The sequence below is a fragment of the Leuresthes tenuis genome, unplaced genomic scaffold (assembly GCF_036924035.1).
Source record: "Leuresthes tenuis unplaced genomic scaffold, fLeuTen1.0.hap1 SCAF_24, whole genome shotgun sequence".
NCBI lineage: Eukaryota > Metazoa > Chordata > Actinopteri > Atheriniformes > Atherinopsidae > Leuresthes > Leuresthes tenuis.
Window position 1 is genome coordinate 3169992 of NW_027325378.1, and position 20519 is coordinate 3190510.

At 45.8% G+C, this 20519-nt stretch overlaps 1 protein-coding gene across 14 annotated transcripts in view; it reads left to right on the forward strand.

The window, feature by feature from the left end:
* The window catches only part of scrib (scribble planar cell polarity protein), a 61562-nt gene that overhangs the window by 22859 nt on the left and 18184 nt on the right, over positions 1-20519 (forward strand). For 11 of the 14 annotated variants that reach the window (XM_072378593.1, XM_072378597.1, XM_072378600.1 and 8 more), the window contains exons 7-27: positions 723-797; positions 903-1047; positions 1414-1532; positions 1634-1833; positions 2045-2211; positions 5918-6048; positions 6136-6261; positions 9691-9876; positions 9960-10331; positions 11492-11554; positions 13151-13240; positions 13326-13403; positions 13499-13816; positions 15332-15412; positions 17127-17369; positions 17518-17628; positions 17707-18000; positions 18086-18274; positions 18366-18485; positions 19430-19486; positions 20001-20057. In XM_072378593.1, the coding sequence (XP_072234694.1) occupies positions 723-797; positions 903-1047; positions 1414-1532; positions 1634-1833; positions 2045-2211; positions 5918-6048; positions 6136-6261; positions 9691-9876; positions 9960-10331; positions 11492-11554; positions 13151-13240; positions 13326-13403; positions 13499-13816; positions 15332-15412; positions 17127-17369; positions 17518-17628; positions 17707-18000; positions 18086-18274; positions 18366-18485; positions 19430-19486; positions 20001-20057 (3222 nt within the window). The remainder of the gene's footprint in view (positions 1-722; positions 798-902; positions 1048-1413; positions 1533-1633; positions 1834-2044; positions 2212-5917; positions 6049-6135; positions 6262-9690; positions 9877-9959; positions 10332-11491; positions 11555-13150; positions 13241-13325; positions 13404-13498; positions 13817-15331; positions 15413-17126; positions 17370-17517; positions 17629-17706; positions 18001-18085; positions 18275-18365; positions 18486-19429; positions 19487-20000; positions 20058-20519) is intronic. The other 3 variants (XM_072378595.1, XM_072378606.1, XM_072378596.1) reach the window with 2 other exon arrangements.

Consider the following 20519-nt stretch of genomic DNA (forward strand, 5'->3'; position numbering starts at 1 on the left):
TATAGAAGTAATTATGTCACTGAGTTCCCAAACAACAGCTAGAGCTGCTCTCAGTCAGAGTGACACGTATCACAGGATCCTTCTCACATAGCCACCTCAGTAATTATGCTGCACACCACATGTTTACCTCACCGAACACCGCAGAGGCGGTTTGCCACAGCTGAGGCCCCGCCTCCACTGCTCCTCACCGTGGCAACGCCCACCCGTCTCCGGGGCACAGAGCAAACAATGCCTCAGGACCCGAGGAGGGCGTGCTCTGGGTAAACAGTGACATCACGGTGAAACCTTGTTGACATGTCTGTCGGAGGCTTCATTTCTGTAGCTTCTTTAGGCTTCTGAGGCTTCAGCCGAACACGTTTTTCATGTTTTCCAACAATCTGAGACGAGAACCAAAGAGATAAATGAGTTAAATCTGTCAAACATGGAAACTATGATCCGACTTGGTTATACCCCGGCCTACAAATGTTGATGTAATGATCTGTAACTATGTTTCTGTATTTATCAGACGAAGCAAATGAAGATATAACAGCTATATAAAAGCTAACCATAAACTCCATAGAAGGAACCCACCAGTAACTATCGGATTATGTGTTGTTGGGAATCGAACTCCTTCCATATTCCTCTGTTTTTCAGAGGCCTGATTCCTTAGACAGTTAAAAATAGCAACCTATTTCCCCTGATGTGCCCGTTTTTCCTCTTCTTCTCGCTCCTTTCCTGCTCAGCCGGACACTCTTGGTGCTCTCCCCAACCTGAGGGAGCTGTGGCTGGACCGTAATCAGTTGTCCTCGTTACCACCAGTAGGTGCACTTTTTATTTAACTTGCACCTTGCCAGAAGTCTCCTTTTTGCTGTGATGATGATGATTGTGTCGCGCCCCCGTGGCTCGCTGTGAACTGTGTGCAGGAGCTGGGAAACCTCCGGCGGTTGGTGTGTCTGGACGTGTCGGAGAATCGTCTGGAGGAGCTTCCCTCGGAGCTGAGAGGCCTCCTCGCTCTCACTGACCTGCTGCTCACACAGAACCTGCTGGAAGTCGTGCCAGACAGCATAGGTGAGAGAAACGGGAACTTCGGGGGAAGTCTGGATGGAAGGAATTAGAAAATAAACTCTGTCCCAGCTCGTAGCTATGGAAACGGCATCAGCTTTGGTTTATACCAGCAAAACAAGCTTGTTGTGCGTTTTCAGTGAACAAAGTGTCCTTTTCTCTGTAAAAAAAGGTTTGCCTTCTAATTATTATGTGGTCTTAATCATATAAACTCTGGGCCAGGCCTCTTGGAGACAGTTTCTGTTTAACAGCAGCAGGAACAGCGCTGCCCTCTACTGGAGGAACGGTGCAAGTGAAGAATTGCACAGTACGAACTGTTAGGATACCATAGCAGATTAAAGGGAGAGTGAAGGTTTAATGGTTTGTCTTCAGGTTGTCTGAAACAGCTGTCCATCCTGAAGGTGGACCAGAACAGACTGACCCTCCTGACTGACTCCATAGGGGAGTGTGAAAACCTCACAGAACTCGTTCTCACAGAGAATCTTTTACAGGTACTGAGACATGCGTTTACTGACCCAGTCTGGATTAATATACACCCATTAATATTTAAGTTTCATTATTGATTTGCCTGATTTATGAACCGCCCCCACAGTCGCTTCCTCGCTCGCTGGGCAAGCTGAAGAAGCTGACCAACCTGAATGTAGACCGCAACCGGCTGGGCAGCGTGCCCAAGGAGCTGGGCGGCTGTGCCAGCCTTAACGTCCTCTCACTGAGAGACAACCGCCTGGGCAAACTGCCTGCTGAGCTTGCAGATGCCACTGAGCTGCATGTGCTAGATGTGGCCGGAAACAGGTACCCCAACTTTTAGTAACAGCTTTTCAGGAAGACCTTTATCAAATCGGACCAGACTCCTTCAAATACTGTTCTCTGTCATTTGAAAACCAGTTAATGCATTGAGTTCAGTTGTAATTTATTGATTTAAGCTCATAAATGTATCATGTGGATGATATTACTTAAGATGAAAGGCTGTGGCTCATCTTCTCTCATCCCTGCTTTTGTCCAGATTACAAAACTTACCTTTCGCCCTGACGAACCTCAATCTGAAGGCCATGTGGCTCGCAGAGAACCAATCGCAGCCGATGCTCAAGTTCCAGACCGAGGATGATGAGCAAACTGGAGAGAAAGTATTGACCTGCTATTTACTGCCTCAGCAGCCTTCCCCGAGCCTCGGTGAGGTTTAGGATTACGGTTCATTGGTTTTATTACTTTTTATCAAATGATCCCATTAGGTCTAATTCAAAGTCGTTTTAACTGGTGACAACTTGAGTTTTTGGGAGGATTTATGACTCTGTGGCATCAACCCATCCGATCCAACTGAAATGATGCCTTTTTAGATCCTGTCCACCTGAAATGATGCCTTTTTAGATCCTGTCCACCTGAAATGATGCCTTTTTAGATCCAGTCCAACTGAAATGATGCCTTTTTAGATCCTGTCCAACTGAAATGATGCCTTTTTAGATCCAGTCCAACTGAAATGATGCCTTTTTAGATCCTGTCCACCTGAAATGATGCCTTTTTAGATCCAGTCCAACTGAAATGATGCCTTTTTAGATCCTGTCCAACTGAAATGTTGCCTTTTTAGATCCTGTCCAACTGAAATGATGCCTTTTTAGATCCTGTCCACCTGAAATGATGCCTTTTTAGATCCTGTCCAACTGAAATGTTGCCTTTTTAGATCCTGTCCACCTGAAATGATGCCTTTTTAGATCCTGTCCAACTGAAATGATGCCTTTTTAGATCCTGTCCACCTGAAATGATGCCTTTTTAGATCCTGTCCAACTGAAATGATGCCTTTTTAGATCCAGTCCAACTGAAATGATGCCTTTTTAGATCCTGTCCAACTGAAATGATGCCTTTTTAGATCCTGTCCACCTGAAATGATGCCTTTTTAGATCCTGTCCAACTGAAATGTTGCCTTTTTAGATCCTGTCCACCTGAAATGATGCCTTTTTAGATCCAGTCCAACTGAAATGATGCCTTTTTAGATCCAGTCCAACTGAAATGATGCCTTTTTAGATCCTGTCCACCTGAAATGATGCCTTTTTAGATCCTGTCCAACTGAAATGATGCCTTTTTAGATCCAGTCCAACTGAAATGATGCCTTTTTAGATCCAGTCCAACTGAAATGATGCCTTTTTAGATCCTGTCCACCTGAAATGATGCCTTTTTAGATCCTGTCCAACTGAAATGATGCCTTTTTAGGTCCAGTCCAACTGAAATGATGCCTTTTTAGATCCTGTCCAACTGAAATGATGCCTTTTTAGATCCTGTCCAACTGAAATGATGCCTTTTTAGATCCTGTCCAACTGAAATGATGCCTTTTTAGATCCAGTCCAACTGAAATGATGCCTTTTTAGATCCTGTCCAACTGAAATGATGCCTTTTTAGATCCAGTCCAACTGAAATGATGCCTTTTTAGATCCTGTCCACCTGAAATGATGCCTTTTTAGATCCAGTCCAACTGAAATGATGCCTTTTTAGATCCAGTCCACCTGAAATGATGCCTTTTTAGATCCTGTCCAACTGAAATGTTGCCTTTTTAGATCCTGTCCAACTGAAATGATGCCTTTTTAGATCCTGTCCACCTGAAATGATGCCTTTTTAGATCCTGTCCAACTGAAATGTTGCCTTTTTAGATCCTGTCCACCTGAAATGATGCCTTTTTAGATCCTGTCCAACTGAAATGATGCCTTTTTAGATCCTGTCCAACTGAAATGATGCCTCTTTAGATCCAGTCCAACTGAAATGATGCCTTTTTAGATCCAGTCCAACTGAAATGATGCCTTTTTAGATCCTGTCCACCTGAAATGATGCCTTTTTAGATCCAGTCCAACTGAAATTATGCCTTTTTAGATCCTGTCCACCTGAAATGATGCCTTTTTAGATCCAGTCCAACTGAAATGATGCCTTTTTAGATCCAGTCCAACTGAAATGATGCCTTTTTAGATCCTGTCCACCTGAAATGATGCCTTTTTAGATCCTGTCCAACTGAAATGATGCCTTTTTAGGTCCAGTCCAACTGAAATGATGCCTTTTTAGATCCTGTCCAACTGAAATGATGCCTTTTTAGATCCTGTCCAACTGAAATGATGCCTTTTTAGATCCAGTCCAACTGAAATGATGCCTTTTTAGATCCTGTCCACCTGAAATGATGCCTTTTTAGATCCTGTCCAACTGAAATGATGCCTTTTTAGGTCCAGTCCAACTGAAATGATGCCTTTTTAGATCCTGTCCAACTGAAATGATGCCTTTTTAGATCCTGTCCAACTGAAATGATGCCTTTTTAGATCCAGTCCAACTGAAATGATGCCTTTTTAGATCCTGTCCACCTGAAATGATGCCTTTTTAGATCCTGTCCACCTGAAATGATGCCTTTTTAGATCCAGTCCAACTGAAATGATGCCTTTTTAGATCCAGTCCACCTGAAATGATGCCTTTTTAGATCCTGTCCACCTGAAATGATGCCTTTTTAGATCCTGTCCAACTGAAATGATGCCTTTTTAGATCCAGTCCAACTGAAATGTTGCCTTTTTAGATCCTGTCCAACTGAAATGATGCCTTTTTAGATCCAGTCCAACTGAAATGTTGCCTTTTTAGATCCTGTCCAACTGAAATGATGCCTTTTTAGATCCTGTCCAACTGAAATGATGCCTTTTTAGATCCTGTCCAACTGAAATGATGCCTTTTTAGATCCAGTCCAACTGAAATGATGCCTTTTTAGATCCTGTCCAACTGAAATGATGCCTTTTTAGATCCTGTCCAACTGAAATGTTGCCTTTTTAGATCCTGTCCAACTGAAATGATGCCTTTTTAGATCCAGTCCAACTGAAATGATGCCTTTTTAGATCCTGTCCAACTGAAATGATGCCTTTTTAGATCCAGTCCAACTGAAATGATGCCTTTTTAGATCCAGTCCAACTGAAATGATGCCTTTTTAGATCCTGTCCAACTGAAATGATGCCTTTTTAGATCCAGTCCAACTGAAATGTTGCCTTTTTAGATCCTGTCCAACTGAAATGATGCCTTTTTAGATCCTGTCCAACTAAAATGATGCCTTTTTAGATCCAGTCCAACTGAAATGTTGCCTTTTTAGATCCTGTCCAACTGAAATGATGCCTTTTTAGATCCTGTCCAACTGAAATGATGCCTTTTTAGATCCTGTCCAACTAAAATGATGCCTTTTTAGATCCTGTCCACCTGAAATGATGCCTTTTTAGATCCTGTCCAACTGAAATGATGCCTTTTTAGATCCTGTCCAACTAAAATGATGCCTTTTTAGATCCTGTCCACCTGAAATGATGCCTTTTTAGATCCTGTCCAACTGAAATGATGCCTTTTTAGATCCTGTCCAACTGAAATGATGCCTTTTTAGATCCTGTCCAACTGAAATGATGCCTTTTTAGATCCAGTCCAACTGAAATGATGCCTTTTTAGATCCTGTCCAACTGAAATGATGCCTTTTTAGATCCTGTCCAACTGAAATGATGCCTTTTTAGATCCAGTCCAACTGAAATGATGCCTTTTTAGATCCTGTCCAACTGAAATGATGCCTTTTTAGATCCTGTCCAACTGAAATGATGCCTTTTTAGATCCTGTCCAACTGAAATGATGCCTTTTTAGATCCTGTCCAACTGAAATGTTGCCTTTTTAGATCCTGTCCAACTGAAATGATGCCTTTTTAGATCCAGTCCAACTGAAATGATGCCTTTTTAGATCCTGTCCAACTGAAATGATGCCTTTTTAGATCCAGTCCAAAGTCGTTTTAACTGGTGACAACTTGAGTTTTTGGGAGGATTTATGACTCTGTGGCATCAACCCATCTGATCCAAAGTTGCTGTTTGCCTTCCCTGCTCAACCCTCCCGTGATTCTCCACAGAGAACCTCCTGCAGAACAGTGTGGATGACAGCTGGACCGACAGCAACCTGAACCGAGTGTCCGTCATTCAGTTCCAGGAAGAGACCAAGGCCGGGGAGGAGGAGGATGATGAGGCGGCCGCAGAGCGCCGGGTGAGCAGCAGGCGCTACGTTGAAGCTTCTGTTCTGGAGACAGATCGGGGTATTTGGAGTAAGTGGAATGTCCTTTTTGTTTCTCAGGGCCTCCACCGCAGAGCCACACCGCACCCCAGTGAGCTGAAAGTGATGAAGAAGGTGATCGAGGACAGGAGGAACGAAGCCTACACTTCCAGACCTGATGGAGAAGAAGAGGCCCTTGACTCAGAGGTACGATAATCGTGCTTCTTAAAGGGGAACTCCGGTATTTTTAGACCTTATTTCTTGCATGAAATACGTTCATCTGCTCACCGAGAACAGTTTGGTGAAAGTCGGCGTCGTTCGGAAGATATTTAGATATCTGGAGATCCATATAACGGAGTGAACGGGGCTTAGAGGATGCAGCCTCTAAATAAGGCATTATCTGTCTTTATTTCACCAATACTTTAAGAAGAATGAATGATTGAACGTGTGCTATAGCTCTGTTAGCTCATAGCTGCAGTTATGTGGCTACTTGCAGCTATAGGAGAGCTAACGGAGGGATTTCTACACAGGCACTCTACTGGGACCACTTCATCCACACGCCCCCCTGCAGCACAGCTTATTTATTTAGATCCTGTCCACCTGAAATGATGCCTTTTTAGATCCTGTCCAACTGAAATGATGCCTTTTTAGATCCTGTCCAACTGAAATGATGCCTTTTTAGATCCTGTCCAACTGAAATGATGCCTTTTTAGATCCTGTCCAACTGAAATGATGCCTTTTTAGATCCAGTCCAACTGAAATGATGCCTTTTTAGATCCAGTCCAACTGAAATGATGCCTTTTTAGGTCCAGTCCACCTGAAATGATGCCTTTTTAGATCCTGTCCAACTGAAATGATGCCTTTTTAGATCCAGTCCAACTGAAATGATGCCTTTTTAGATCCTGTCCAACTGAAATGATGCCTTTTTAGGTCCTGTCCAACTGAAATGTTGCCTTTTTAGGTCCTGTCCAACTGAAATGATGCCTTTTTAGATCCTGTCCAACTGAAATGATGCCTTTTTAGGTCCTGTCCAACTGAAATGATGCCTTTTTAGATCCTGTCCAACTGAAATGATGCCTTTTTAGATCCAGTCCAACTGAAATTATGCCTTTTTAGATCCAGTCCAACTGAAATGTTGCCTCTTTAGATCCTGTCCAACTGAAATGATGCCTTTTTAGGTCCTGTCCAACTGAAATGTTGCCTTTTTAGGTCCTGTCCAACTGAAATGATGCCTTTTTAGGTCCAGTCCACCTGAAATGATGCCTTTTTAGGTCCTGTCCAACTGAAATGATGCCTTTTTAGATCCTGTCCACCTGAAATGATGCCTTTTTAGATCCTGTCCAACTGAAATGATGCCTTTTTAGATCCTGTCCACCTGAAATGATGCCTTTTTAGATCCTGTCCAACTGAAATGATGCCTTTTTAGATCCAGTCCAACTGAAATGATGCCTTTTTAGATCCTGTCCACCTGAAATGATGCCTTTTTAGATCCTGTCCACCTGAAATGATGCCTTTTTAGATCCTGTCCAACTGAAATGATGCCTTTTTAGATCCAGTCCAACTGAAATGTTGCCTTTTTAGATCCTGTCCAACTGAAATGATGCCTTTTTAGATCCAGTCCAACTGAAATGTTGCCTTTTTAGATCCTGTCCAACTGAAATGATGCCTTTTTAGATCCTGTCCAACTGAAATGTTGCCTCTTTAGATCCTGTCCAACTGAAATGATGCCTTTTTAGGTCCTGTCCAACTGAAATGATGCCTTTTTAGATCCTGTCCAACTGAAATGATGCCTTTTTAGATCCTGTCCACCTGAAATGATGCCTTTTTAGATCCAGTCCAACTGAAATGATGCCTTTTTAGATCCTGTCCAACTGAAATGATGCCTTTTTAGATCCTGTCCACCTGAAATGATGCCTTTTTAGATCCTGTCCAACTGAAATGATGCCTTTTTAGATCCTGTCCAACTGAAATGATGCCTTTTTAGATCCTGTCCAACTGAAATGATGCCTTTTTAGATCCTGTCCACCTGAAATGATGCCTTTTTAGATCCTGTCCAACTGAAATGATGCCTCTTTAGATCCTGTCCAACTGAAATGATGCCTTTTTAGATCCAGTCCAACTGAAATGATGCCTTTTTAGATCCTGTCCAACTGAAATGATGCCTTTTTAGATCCTGTCCAACTGAAATGATGCCTTTTTAGATCCTGTCCAACTGAAATGATGCCTTTTTAGATCCTGTCCAACTGAAATGATGCCTTTTTAGATCCTGTCCAACTGAAATGATGCCTTTTTAGATCCTGTCCAACTGAAATGATGCCTTTTTAGATCCTGTCCAACTGAAATGATGCCTTTTTAGATCCTGTCCAACTGAAATGATGCCTTTTTAGATCCTGTCCAACTGAAATGATGCCTCTTTAGATCCTGTCCAACTGAAATGATGCCTTTTTAGATCCTGTCCAACTGAAATGATGCCTTTTTAGATCCTGTCCAACTGAAATGATGCCTTTTTAGATCCTGTCCACCTGAAATGATGCCTTTTTAGATCCTGTCCAACTGAAATGATGCCTTTTTAGATCCTGTCCACCTGAAATGATGCCTTTTTAGATCCTGTCCACCTGAAATGATGCCTTTTTAGATCCTGTCCACCTGAAATGATGCCTTTTTAGATCCTGTCCACCTGAAATGATGCCTTTTTAGATCCTGTCCACCTGAAATGATGCCTTTTTAGATCCAGTCCAACTGAAATGATGCCTTTTTAGATCCTGTCCAACTGAAATGATGCCTTTTTAGATCCTGTCCAACTGAAATGATGCCTTTTTAGATCCTGTCCACCTGAAATGATGCCTTTTTAGATCCTGTCCAACTGAAATGATGCCTTTTTAGATCCTGTCCAACTGAAATGATGCCTTTTTAGATCCTGTCCAACTGAAATGATGCCTTTTTAGATCCTGTCCAACTGAAATGATGCCTTTTTAGATCCTGTCCAACTGAAATGATGCCTTTTTAGATCCTGTCCAACTGAAATGATGCCTTTTTAGATCCCGTCCAACTGAAACGTTGCCTTTTTAGATCCTGTCCAACTGAAATGATGCCTTTTTTAGATCCTGTCCAACTGAAATGATGCCTTTTTAGATCCAGTCCAACTGAAATGATGCCTTTTTAGATCCAGTCCAACTGAAATGATGCCTTTTTAGATCCAGTCCAACTGAAATGATGCCTTTTTTAGATCCTGTCCAACTGAAATGATGCCTTTTTTAGATCCTGTCCAACTGAAATGATGCCTTTTTAGATCCAGTCCAACTGAAATGATGCCTTTTTAGATCCTGTCCAACTGAAATGATGCCTTTTTAGATCCTGTCCAACTGAAATGATGCCTTTTTAGATCCAGTCCAACTGAAATGATGCCTTTTTTAGATCCTGTCCAACTGAAATGATGCCTTTTTAGATCCTGTCCACCTGAAATGATGCCTTTTTAGATCCAGTCCAACTGAAATGATGCCTTTTTAGATCCTGTCCAACTGAAATGATGCCTTTTTAGATCCTGTCCAACTGAAATGATGCCTTTTTTAGATCCAGTCCAACTGAAATGATGCCTTTTTAGATCCTGTCCAACTGAAATGATGCCGTTGTTTTCAGGAGAAACGCCTCAGTGACCTTTCCAATCAGAGCCACGACTCCCAGGTGTCCAACAGCACGCTGTCGGCCACCTCCCACGAGGACAGGCAGAACGCGACTGCAGCCTCGCAGCGGGTGGAGCTTGTGGACGGCCATTTGCCTCAGGAGGAGGACGACCCGGACGAGATGGAGGTGGAGTACACCGAGGTGAATAATGACGTCATCGAATGAGGAAAAACCTCCAGCTGCTCCTCCTGTGAAACTCTAAATCTCATCCCTTCCTTCTCCAGCCGACTGTGCACTTTGCAGAGGAGCCCATCATTCGTGGTGGGGAGGAGGACGACGAAGGGGACCGGGAGAACGGCGAGAGGAGCGACCAGGAAGACGACCGGCCGGCGTTTCCCGCAGAGAGGCAGCGGCTGATCAGAAAGGACACGCCACACTACAAGAAGCACTTCAAAATCACCAAGCTGCCCAAACCCGAGGCTGTGGCCGCACTCCTGCAGGGCTTCAGTCCCGACGGGCTCAACTCGCCGCCACAGGCGGCCGAGGACGAGCAGGAGGAGGAGGAGGAGGAGGAGGATGTTTGCACCCCTCAACACCATCGCAGATTAGAGGAGCTGGAGGACAGCAGGCATCAGGGCAACTCCAGCCAAGTGAAGGTAAAAGAGAGATTGGGCCTGGGGCAGGATTGTGGGAGGCTGGACAGGAAGTATTTAGAGGAGCTACTTTACACACTCGGCTAATAAGATTAGGCTCTCTGGAAACACTCTGCATCAGTGTTCTGCACTTCAGATGGATGTGGTGTTGCATGCAGGGTCATGGTGGACATGAGGACGCCTGCCCTTGTGCCATGAATTAAGGGCGATGCATTTATTCTCTTTGTTTTCTCAGGAGTTTATCATTGACCTTGCTTTCTTGTGGCAGAAACACGGTTTCCTCCCAGCAGAAATCCTCACAACACTAACTTTTAAGTGAGATTAGATCAGAAAGAGCAGGATTTAGGCCACATGCAGACTCATTCTTTATGAACTCTGCCTTTCTTGCACAACAGAACGCCACTAAACTGCTCACCATCACCAGCTGATATAATTGAATAATGACATTTTCACACTGCTTTTATAACATTGCGCACATGCTTGTGAGTACGAATGAAGCGAGTCTGGTCTGATGTCTCATGTTAATGAATCTGCTTTGTTGATCTTTAGTATTTGGGGAGACTTGATGAGATTTGTTGATTTTTATTGTTCTAATTTGCAGAAATTCCTTTTAATACAAAGATCATCTCACCAAATCTGTTTTGTATGTGTGTTTTTGTTTTTTTTAATGGATGTGGGTCTGTTTGTGTGTCTGAACCCAGACCAACCGGAACATTTATTGGCAGAGCTGGAACGTGAGATTTGGGTGTTAACTTAAAGTTTTGTTCAATATTTCCATACTTTATGAGCAGAAAGCGAAGCTCGAGTCTTTCCATAAGTACGGTGGCTCCGTCAGGACTTTCCTCTGGAAGAAATAGCTGTTTCTGGCTTGTTCGGGAGCTTTTGCCTTCTTTTGTCGCTCTCTCTACACACCTGTGGCTCGGCTCCTTGGTCTTGTCTTTCCACCTCTGCCTGTATTTGCTTTTGGTGGCTGGGGAGTGAATGTGGAGTCACTTCTGCTTCAAGGTGTTCCCACAACCTGCAGGCAGACTGTGAAATGCGTGTGAAGCCAGAGGAGAGCGTAAAGAAGCTGTGTGTTTGTGTTTTGGTGTGTGTGAGCGAGTGCATATTTTAATTTTGGCCTGACTAATCCGCATGCCTCTCGCTGGTTCCTGTCCTAACAGGGGGTGTCATTTGATCAAGTCAATAATCTGCTGATTGAACCTGCTCGAATTGAGGAGGAAGAGGTCTGTACCTACTCTTTCCCGTCCAATCTGTGTCTCCGTCCCTCACTCACCCACCCGGTCTATCTCCTGTGCTCAGAAGTGGAATAAAAAGCCACAGAAATCCAAAGTTAATCCAAGCCGATCACAAGGAAACCTCTAACCGCATCTTGTTTCTGAAGGGGTCAGTGTGGCAGAACCTGGATACAGGACTGAAGTAAAAACTGTGCTGCAGAGTGTTGGTTTAGCTTTTTATCATCCTGCTGAAAAGGTGGGCTTAATGTCCTGCTGGTTACTCTCAGCGAATAACCTCTGGTGGGTAAATATGAGGCACTGAATGCTGAAGCCGGGCCTCCTCACGCACCTGGAAGTCTGGGATGTAGGCAGATTACATCCCAAGAAACACCCTTAAACTGATCCGTATCTTTAAAATACTTTCAGTTTGGTTTATTCTGTCTGAAATGCTGCCTGTCTGCAGACATTGTGTCACGGATGCTTCTTAGCGTGGGAAGCGCTCCGTTCTCCTGTTAAAACTTAAAGCTGAGCAGCAGGGATCCCAGACTACTGCTGATGTTGGTGGTTTATACCTCTGGATCTCGACAGAACAAACTTGGTTAAGTCTGAGTGAAATTTGAAGGCTCCTGGACTCTGGGACAGGCTTGGCAAAGATTGGAAAACACTCTATAAACGGCAGCCGTTAAGGATCTCTCCTTCTCTGTGAGTCTTAGTCCTGCATCAGGTCCTGGCACACTGCACCTCTGCTGCCTTTCCTCTGCATCTGCTGCTTTGCTCCCTCTTATCCCGGCGTCTTGCTCTGGAATAAATGGGCTGGTTGTGCTGCAGAAAACTCCACAGACTTCCTCCACGTTAACACACACACACACACACACACAGAGATGGTATTCGATCAGAGGAGAAGCTCGAATGGAGGACCTTTAGTGTAAATAACATACGGCCACTGTTTGAAATGCAAGAAAGCGCATGTTTGGTGTTTGTGTTAGTTTTCCATCTACTTTCTCTGCATGAGTTCATGTGACAGACTGCGTCATATATTTAGTCCAGGATAAGAAAACCTTGATGTAGTGAACTTTAATGAATGATGCCATCTCATTTCTAGTGCTGGGGAAAGACTCTTCACATGCACAACTTCCCTTTTCCCTTCCCTCTGTTCCTCATTCGTCTCTTCCCCATTTCTGCATGGCTTACACCTGTCTATGAAACACAAGTCTGTCCTCAAACATGCACAAAACATGTTGAGTTGAACTGGAGAAGGCCTCCATCAGGTGCGTTTAATGGTCACAGGTCAATGATTTGGCTCCTGCTTTGGTTTCATGCTTAAAGAAACCAGGCGAGCACGAAATCATCCACCTTCCATTTAAACTGACATCCAGTCGGTGTCTCTGGGCACTGACTGACGCCACCTACTGGCAGATAGAGGGAGTTCTCCTACCACTTCAATTGATCAGCCAAACATGTTGAAATAGAACTACGAGCTCAAATTTAAGAGCAAAATTAAGTGTAACTGTGGGCTCGTCTCCTTCTGATTCTGCCCTGAGCTCAGTGGTGTTTTGTGGGCTTTCACTGCTGGTATGTTGATGCCCCCCCCTGCTCAAATTGCAGCACACGCTGACCATCATGCGACAGACAGGCGGCCTGGGTATCAGCATCGCTGGAGGGAAAGGATCCACGCCGTACAAGGGCGACGACGAGGTGAGACGGGAACCCGCTTTGTTCTGGCCTCAAGTGGAAGTCGCACAAGTTCTTTGTTAAATCTTCTTTTTGGTTGTGTTTTCAGGGAATCTTCATCTCCAGAGTATCTGAAGAGGGTCCTGCAGCAAGAGCAGGAGTGAAAGTGGGAGACAAGCTCCTGGAGGTAAAAACACGTGACCGTGTCGCTGCTTCCACGCTTCGACTCCTCAGAAGACATCTTTTATTGTGTTTTATGGCCTGCCTGTGTCTGTGCTCCAGGTGAACGGCGTCGACCTCCACGAGGCAGAGCACCACACCGCCGTGGAAGCTCTCCGCAGCTCCGGTGCCACGGTTTCCATGACAGTGCTGCGGGAGCGCATGGTGGAGCCAGAGAACGCCATCACCACCACGCCGCTGAGGCCCGAGGACGACTACTTCCCACGGGAGAGACGCAGCAGTGGCCTCGCCTTCAACATGGAGACCCCTCCCAGCGGGCCGTGGCAGCGGTTCTCCACCTGCCTGATGCGCAATGACAAGGGGCTGGGATTCAGCATCGCCGGGGGCAAAGGCTCCACACCCTACCGCACCGGAGACATGGTGAGCTGCCCGACTCCTGGAAAACTGGTTAATGAGGAGCTAAAGAAGCTAACTCAAAGATCATTGCCCTCTTTACACATATTTAGTGAGTTCCAAGCTCATGGAAAAGCAATACTGAGCCGATCATTCAGCGATTGAAGGGCTTACTGATGGAGTCCTAAGCTGGGAGGTGTTACATGTTTACAGTAACGGCCTCTGAAAGCGGCCTATCTTGGCCGCTGTGGTTACAGTCGTCACCACGGTGACAGAGATATGAATAGCCAGCCGTGAAACCTGATAGATCGGCTTTAATTGGACAGAGTGAGGTGCACACTTGGGCCGGTGCAGCACTGCATTGTGTGTCCTGCAACTCAAGCAGCTCCCAAAGAGGAGAGGACTCAGACACGCACGATTGAGGCGTGACTCGCAGCGTAAAGAGCTTCCTGAGATGGATGCAGCCACTCTCCTGGCCGTCGGTCCGTCTGAGGTAGACTTTGCTCCTGCTGGTGTTTGCACGTTATCTTTAGGTGGAACAGGATGGCAGCTCTGTGAGGTCACAGTTTGTTGATCAAAGTGTTTAACTTAAGGGGGGGGGTGCATGCATTAGATGTGACGCTGCTGGCAGTTATAGTTAAATGTGTGTTTAGCTAATATCAAAGAACGAGCTTTAAATCCTGTAAGCCGGGAAGAAAAATCAGCTTTTTGTCTACAGCCAGACTCACAGTGACAGAAGATTCAGACAATTTCTTCTAAGCAGCCTGGGAAAGCTCAGAAAACCAGTTTATGAGTAGGGCGGCACAATTAATCGGATTTTGATCGTGATCACGATTTTGGTTCATTAAATGAACCTGATCAACGATATTTACATTCAAAATGCAGCTCTGCTGCCTGCATCTAACCACATGTTCTGAACCAGTCCACCAACCACCAGGGGGCGACAGCATGGTTAAGGCTTCATTAAGCTGCCTGAATAACAAGCGCCTGCAGGCAGCTAGTTGGACAGTCTATGAGTTATTAGATGGGGCGACAGCAAGTGTCTGGACTTGTTTTAGATTCAGGGCAAGTGACGTTAAACAAGAACAAGTTATTTGCAAAGAGTGTAAAGTAGTGTCTGCCCGGCACTAATTTCTTAAATCACCTGAAAATGCATCCCAAACCTAAATATGAGGAATGCATGCCTGTCCAGCTCCAACCCAGACAACTTTACAGCAGCCTGCACCGGGCAGAACCCGATCCATCCACCTCCCAAAGACACGCAGAAATAACAGCAATATCTTTTTATTTGGCCAAAGACGTGTCCGATCAATACAGTTTAGTACTTTAAAATGTTAAATTATTGGGTTTTTGTTCTTATTTTGCATTATTTATCGTTTATTCTAATTTAAAGTTGAATTTTTCACTAAAAATTGTCGGCACATTGTTTGTTTATGAATGTTGCAATAAAAAGCGACGTGATTAATAATCGTGATTATGATTTTGGTCTTAATCGTGCAGCCGTATTTCTGAGTGAAATGTTCTGAATCTGTCCGGCTTCAGGGCATCTACATCTCTCGGATCGCAGAGGGTGGAGCGGCGCACAGAGACAGCACGCTGCGTGTAGGCGACAGGGTGATTTCTGTGAGTAGCGTCCTTCCTCTTCACCTGGCTGCTGTAACAGAGTTCTTTACAAACAGAGAAATGGTTTCAGCTCAGTGAAACGCCATCTTTGCCATGTATAATTCATGAAAATATGAGTTCATCTTGATGTTTGATGACAGCACCACGACACTGAGGGTATTTACTGGATCTCTGGGAGAGGAATCTTACCCCATTCTTGTCTGATTGTAGCTGCTCAGCAGCTTATTTGCTGTATTTTTGGATTTCTTGATCCACCAAATGTCAAAAAAAACATGCAGTTAGGTCAGTTCAGAGGAGAAGAAGAAGAAGAAGAAGAAGAAGAAGAAGCCACGCTGCTGTAGAAAGTTTGTCCTGCTGAAGAGACGTCTGCACACACCTTTAAACATCGATAAATGTGCCAGACGCAGCCTTTAATCCTCATTTTTGGCCAAATCTCTTGCTCAGAGGTGTCTCCAGATTCTCTGGACCTTTGGATGATTTTATGTACTGTAGATGGTGGAATATTCAACGTTTTTGTGTGGAGGAAACCGCTCTGAGAGGCTCGGCCTCTTTAAGGTGCTGTTTTTACCGCGTTGCTGACCAGTTTTTGGTACCTCCGACACCTTTCACGATGTTTCTGCCATCGCATTCAAGATGAACTCGTACCGTTTCATGTAATAACAGAAAGATTGTTTTAGTGTGAATAAAAAACATCTTTTATAGGAGTCTTTAATCTACATTTTGCACAACATCCAGACGCTTTGAACTCTTTGTCCAGCGTGTAGAAAATGGAATAAGCTCAGACAATCTTAGACTTTTTGTATTTCTTTTGGTTAAACAGAAACATTCAGGGTGTAATTTTCCGAGGCAGGAGCTCTCACTGTTTCTGCTAATCTCACTCACTCTTGGCTGTTTTCCTGTCTTTCTGCGTATTAGTGACTGTTTAAGTTGGTCGTCCTGGCTTCTGTGAACCTGCCCCCGCTCTCTGGGATCCTCGCTGCTTTTTCTCTGGGTTTCTTCTCCTTTTTTCCCCGCTTCTCTCTTTCTGTGGTCACACTCTCTCCCTCTGCATGCTCACTAATGCATTGAGTGCATCTCCTTGCCTGCTTGGTGGTGGGTGGTGTGGGCTGAATCTGTCGCCCTGCTGGTGTGGTCGACCTGCGTTGCCACAGCAGCAGCCGCGGCCGTGCCTCAGCCTACGGTAAGAGCTGGTACTGTCGGGTCAGTGCTGATCTCTGCTATTCGCTGTCGGCCAGAGGGAAGACTGTGCATGCCTGAAAGTTGCTCCCCTTACAGCTAATGATGAAAACTTTCACAAAGACGTGTCCAGACGCCATTTTGGTTGCCTTTGTTGACTTAAGATCAAACATTCTGGAGAGGCCGCCCACTCCCACTTGTGTTTTAAGTAAACAAAGGCAAGAAAAACCGTGAGAATGTGCTGAAGTGATCCCATTAAAGAGGGCGGCGTGACTTTAAGGCGTTGTGCTTCTCTCTGCCAGCTTAACTCGCCTGCAGCAGCTTGCTGTTGCACCACTTTCTCTTTTCCTCTGAAGTAGGTGTTGGCTCCTCTTTAAGTAACAGAACTCACATCAGTGCTTTCATCTCTAAATTAGACTCAAATAAAAACACTTCAGATGTTTTCCTGCATGAGAGGCAGACTCTTATGAGGCAGCCGCGCACCGTGCATCTTGGTGGGCTGACGCACCCTCCGTGGTTGGTTTTACTGTCGATCCAGATCAATGGTGTAGACATGACAGAGGCCAGGCATGACCAGGCAGTAGCGCTTCTTACCGGCACATCCCCCACCATCGCACTGCTGGTGGAGCGGGACCTGAATGCACCAGGGGGGTCTCCGGGTCAGAACCGGGCCCGTGCCCACTCCCCTCCACCCCCAGAACCCTCAGATTCTCCGGACCAGGAGGAGGAAAGTCTTCAGGGGAACCACCTGGGCCGGATGGAGGACGAGTATCCCATCGAGGTGAGAGTCCTGAGTCATTGGAGCTCAGTTTCTGTCGATGTGGCCTCTGACTTATCGCTAACGCTGTCATGGCGACAAAGCGTGGTGTAACCTGGTGAGACACTAGCTGCATGCAGGAGAAACTAACTGGTTCTTGGTCACCAAACAGGAAGTGACCCTGATGAAGTCGGGGGGTCCTCTCGGCCTGAGCATCGTGGGTGGCAGCGACCACGCCAGTCACCCTTTTGGCATCAATGAACCTGGGGTGTTCATCTCGAAGGTATAGAAATAAAACGGTTGACTTTGAGCTCTTTATTCGCTCTCACGCTTCCTCACAGCGGTTTGTTTTCTTCTTCAGGTGATTCCTCACGGTCTGGCATCTCAAAGCGGACTGCGTGTAGGAGACCGGATATTAGAGGTGAACGCCATCGACCTGCGACACGCCACACACCAGGAAGCCGTGCGCGCTCTGCTGGCCAACAAGCAGGAGATCCAGATGCTGGTTCGGAGGGACCCTTCACCGCCTGGGATGCAGGAAATTCTGATCCAGAAGCAGCCAGGGGAGAAGCTGGGCATCAGCATTCGCGGAGGGGCCAAAGGTCACGCTGGAAACCCCTTCGACCCCACAGATGAGGGCATCTTCATCTCCAAGGTTCTTAAACAAACTTCCAAACATTATCGTCCCTCCAGCTTTAACTGTACTGCGTGATGAATAAGCCGCTGGCCGATGTCTCCAGGTGAGTTCCAGCGGAGCAGCAGCGAGAGATGGCCGGCTGCAGGTGGGCATGCGTATCCTGGAGGTGAACAACCACAGCCTCCTGGGAATGACTCACACAGAGGCGGTGCGGGTGCTCCGTGCTGTCGGGGACTCTCTGGTCATGCTGGTGTGTGATGGCTTCGACCCACACAAAGTGGCTGCTGTGGAGGTAAGACGCCATGAGGGTAGTCTGTACGCTGCCTGGTGTTTTGGTGGTATTTATATGTTATTTTATATATCATATTCTGGTTTATTTTCAGGCGTCCCCTGGCATCATCGCCAATCCGTTTGCATCTGGCATCGTACGTAAGAACAGCATGGAGAGCATCTCCTCTATAGACCGAGACCTGAGCCCGGAGGAGATGGAGATCATACAGAAGGTACACTAACAAAGCACTTTGTTTCTGTTTCTGTATTTATCAGACGCTTTTATCCAAAGCCACTTACAAATTAAGATTTAACAGCTATAAAAAGCTAACAATAAGCTCCATAGAAGGAACCCAGGAGTCCGACTCTGTCAGAGGGGACAGAGTAGAGATAGGGTGCAGGCATAGAAGGAAGTGCAGAAAGATAAAGTGCAAAGATAGAGGGGGGAGGGAAGTACAAGGTAAGTGCTGGGATAGGAGATGCTCTCTGAAGAGCTGGGTTTTCAGGAGCTTCTTGAAGACAGACAGGGACGCCCCTGTTCTGGTAGCGCTCGGTAGGTCATTCCACCATCGTGGGACGACACATGAACAGAGTTTGGATTGTCTTAGGCGTGGTGTAGGAGCTGCTAGACGACAATCCTGGGACCAACGGAGGGACCCAGTTGGGACAGAAGCCGACAGACTTTGTGTGCTCAGTTGAGTGTTAAAACTCCACAAAAAGCGACTTGAAGAATTTGGTTTGGCACATCAGGACAATCCAGTTTAATCCAAGCTGAGCCCACTGGCATCCGAGTCGACACGTGAATCAAATGATTGGTTCAGCTATTCTGCCGCAGCGATCTGTGCTTCCACAGCAGTTTGGTGTTAGCAGGTGGAATTTAGACCTACGGTTCAGTTTAAGCTCAAGCCACATGTTCCCCCTTTCCGCCAGAACAGCCACAATGCACCGGCACTCCTGTTTATTCTGCCCAGATTAGCTTTTGGGATACTGCCCGTGCAGCAGGTATGTGGGCTTCTCTTTGTGTGGCTTCTGTCGCTCATCTGCAGGCTCCTACATCAGCGAGCTGTTTTAAATAACCAGCTTTTATCAGAATATGGAGACATTCTGCTGAGGTTTACAGAGCCATCAGCAGCTATTTGAAAGCGTTGCACGGTCCCTAAAGCTTGCTCTTCCTCAGGAGTCTGAGATGGCGAGAGAGACGTCGCAGTGGGAGCGGGAGGAGATGGAGAAAGTGGTGAGTGAAGCTGAAAAGTCATCTTTGTTTGTTTGTTTCAGCTCAGAGACGGATGAAAAATCCGTTTTATCGTTGCTAAAAACCAAAATAAGTAGTAGAGGACGGAGCTTTGTAGTCTGAGGCTCAGGTTTGTCTGTTACTGGGTGAATGGAGCTTCTCCTCTGCACCCCCTGTGGGTTTTGTGTTTGACAGAACTGTTCCTGCAATGTCCCACCTTGCATGCTTTTTCTGCTCCCATAGCAACATGAATAGAGTACTTTTTAATGTGTGCGGATTCTATCCTTTCTTTCCCCGTTCTTCTCTCATCTGTCCTTCCGGTGTGTTTGATGTGATCCACGATCATCCGACCATCCCACCTCCCTCTCTGCTGCTGTTTTTCCTCCACTCCCACCCCTGTAACACTTCTTTCCTCCACTGTGAATCGTTCCACCCCTCATCGCATTACTGTGTGGCTCTGTGTGGTTGGGTGTTTCCCCCTCTGTGCTCTACTCCTTCCCTTCCTCTTATTGTGAAGGAGCGTATGCGCTTGGAGCGTGAGGAGGCAACTCGCCTGCTAGAAGAGGAGACAGAGGTGAGACACTCCTCATCGGCTGGTGCTCAGACAAGCTGCAGTTCAGCCACTAACACCACAGAGCCTGCACCACACCACTTATCTTTTTTAAAAAAGTAGCCCTCCAGTCTTCATTCACTGTGAGTTTAACTGAGGAGGTGGGACTGATGTGCAGAATATGTTCAGTGTGTGAGTGTCAGTGAGTGAAAGAGCAGGTTAGTGCAAGTAGAGGTGAGCTCGTTGTTAAAATGACCCCAAAACGTGTGATTAAGGAAGTGTTTTTGTTGGATGTCCAGTTGTGGGATGTAACATCATGTGAGCCCTGCCCATGAATTTGAAGAGGCCTAAACCTGACCCAGGAAACCAAAGTCGGTACCTCAGTCCTGCGTAATAAACAAGTCAGAAGCACAGAGTCTTAAAGGGGAACTCCGGTATTTTTAAACCGAGACCTTATTTCTGGTAGAGTGCCTGTGTAGAAATCCC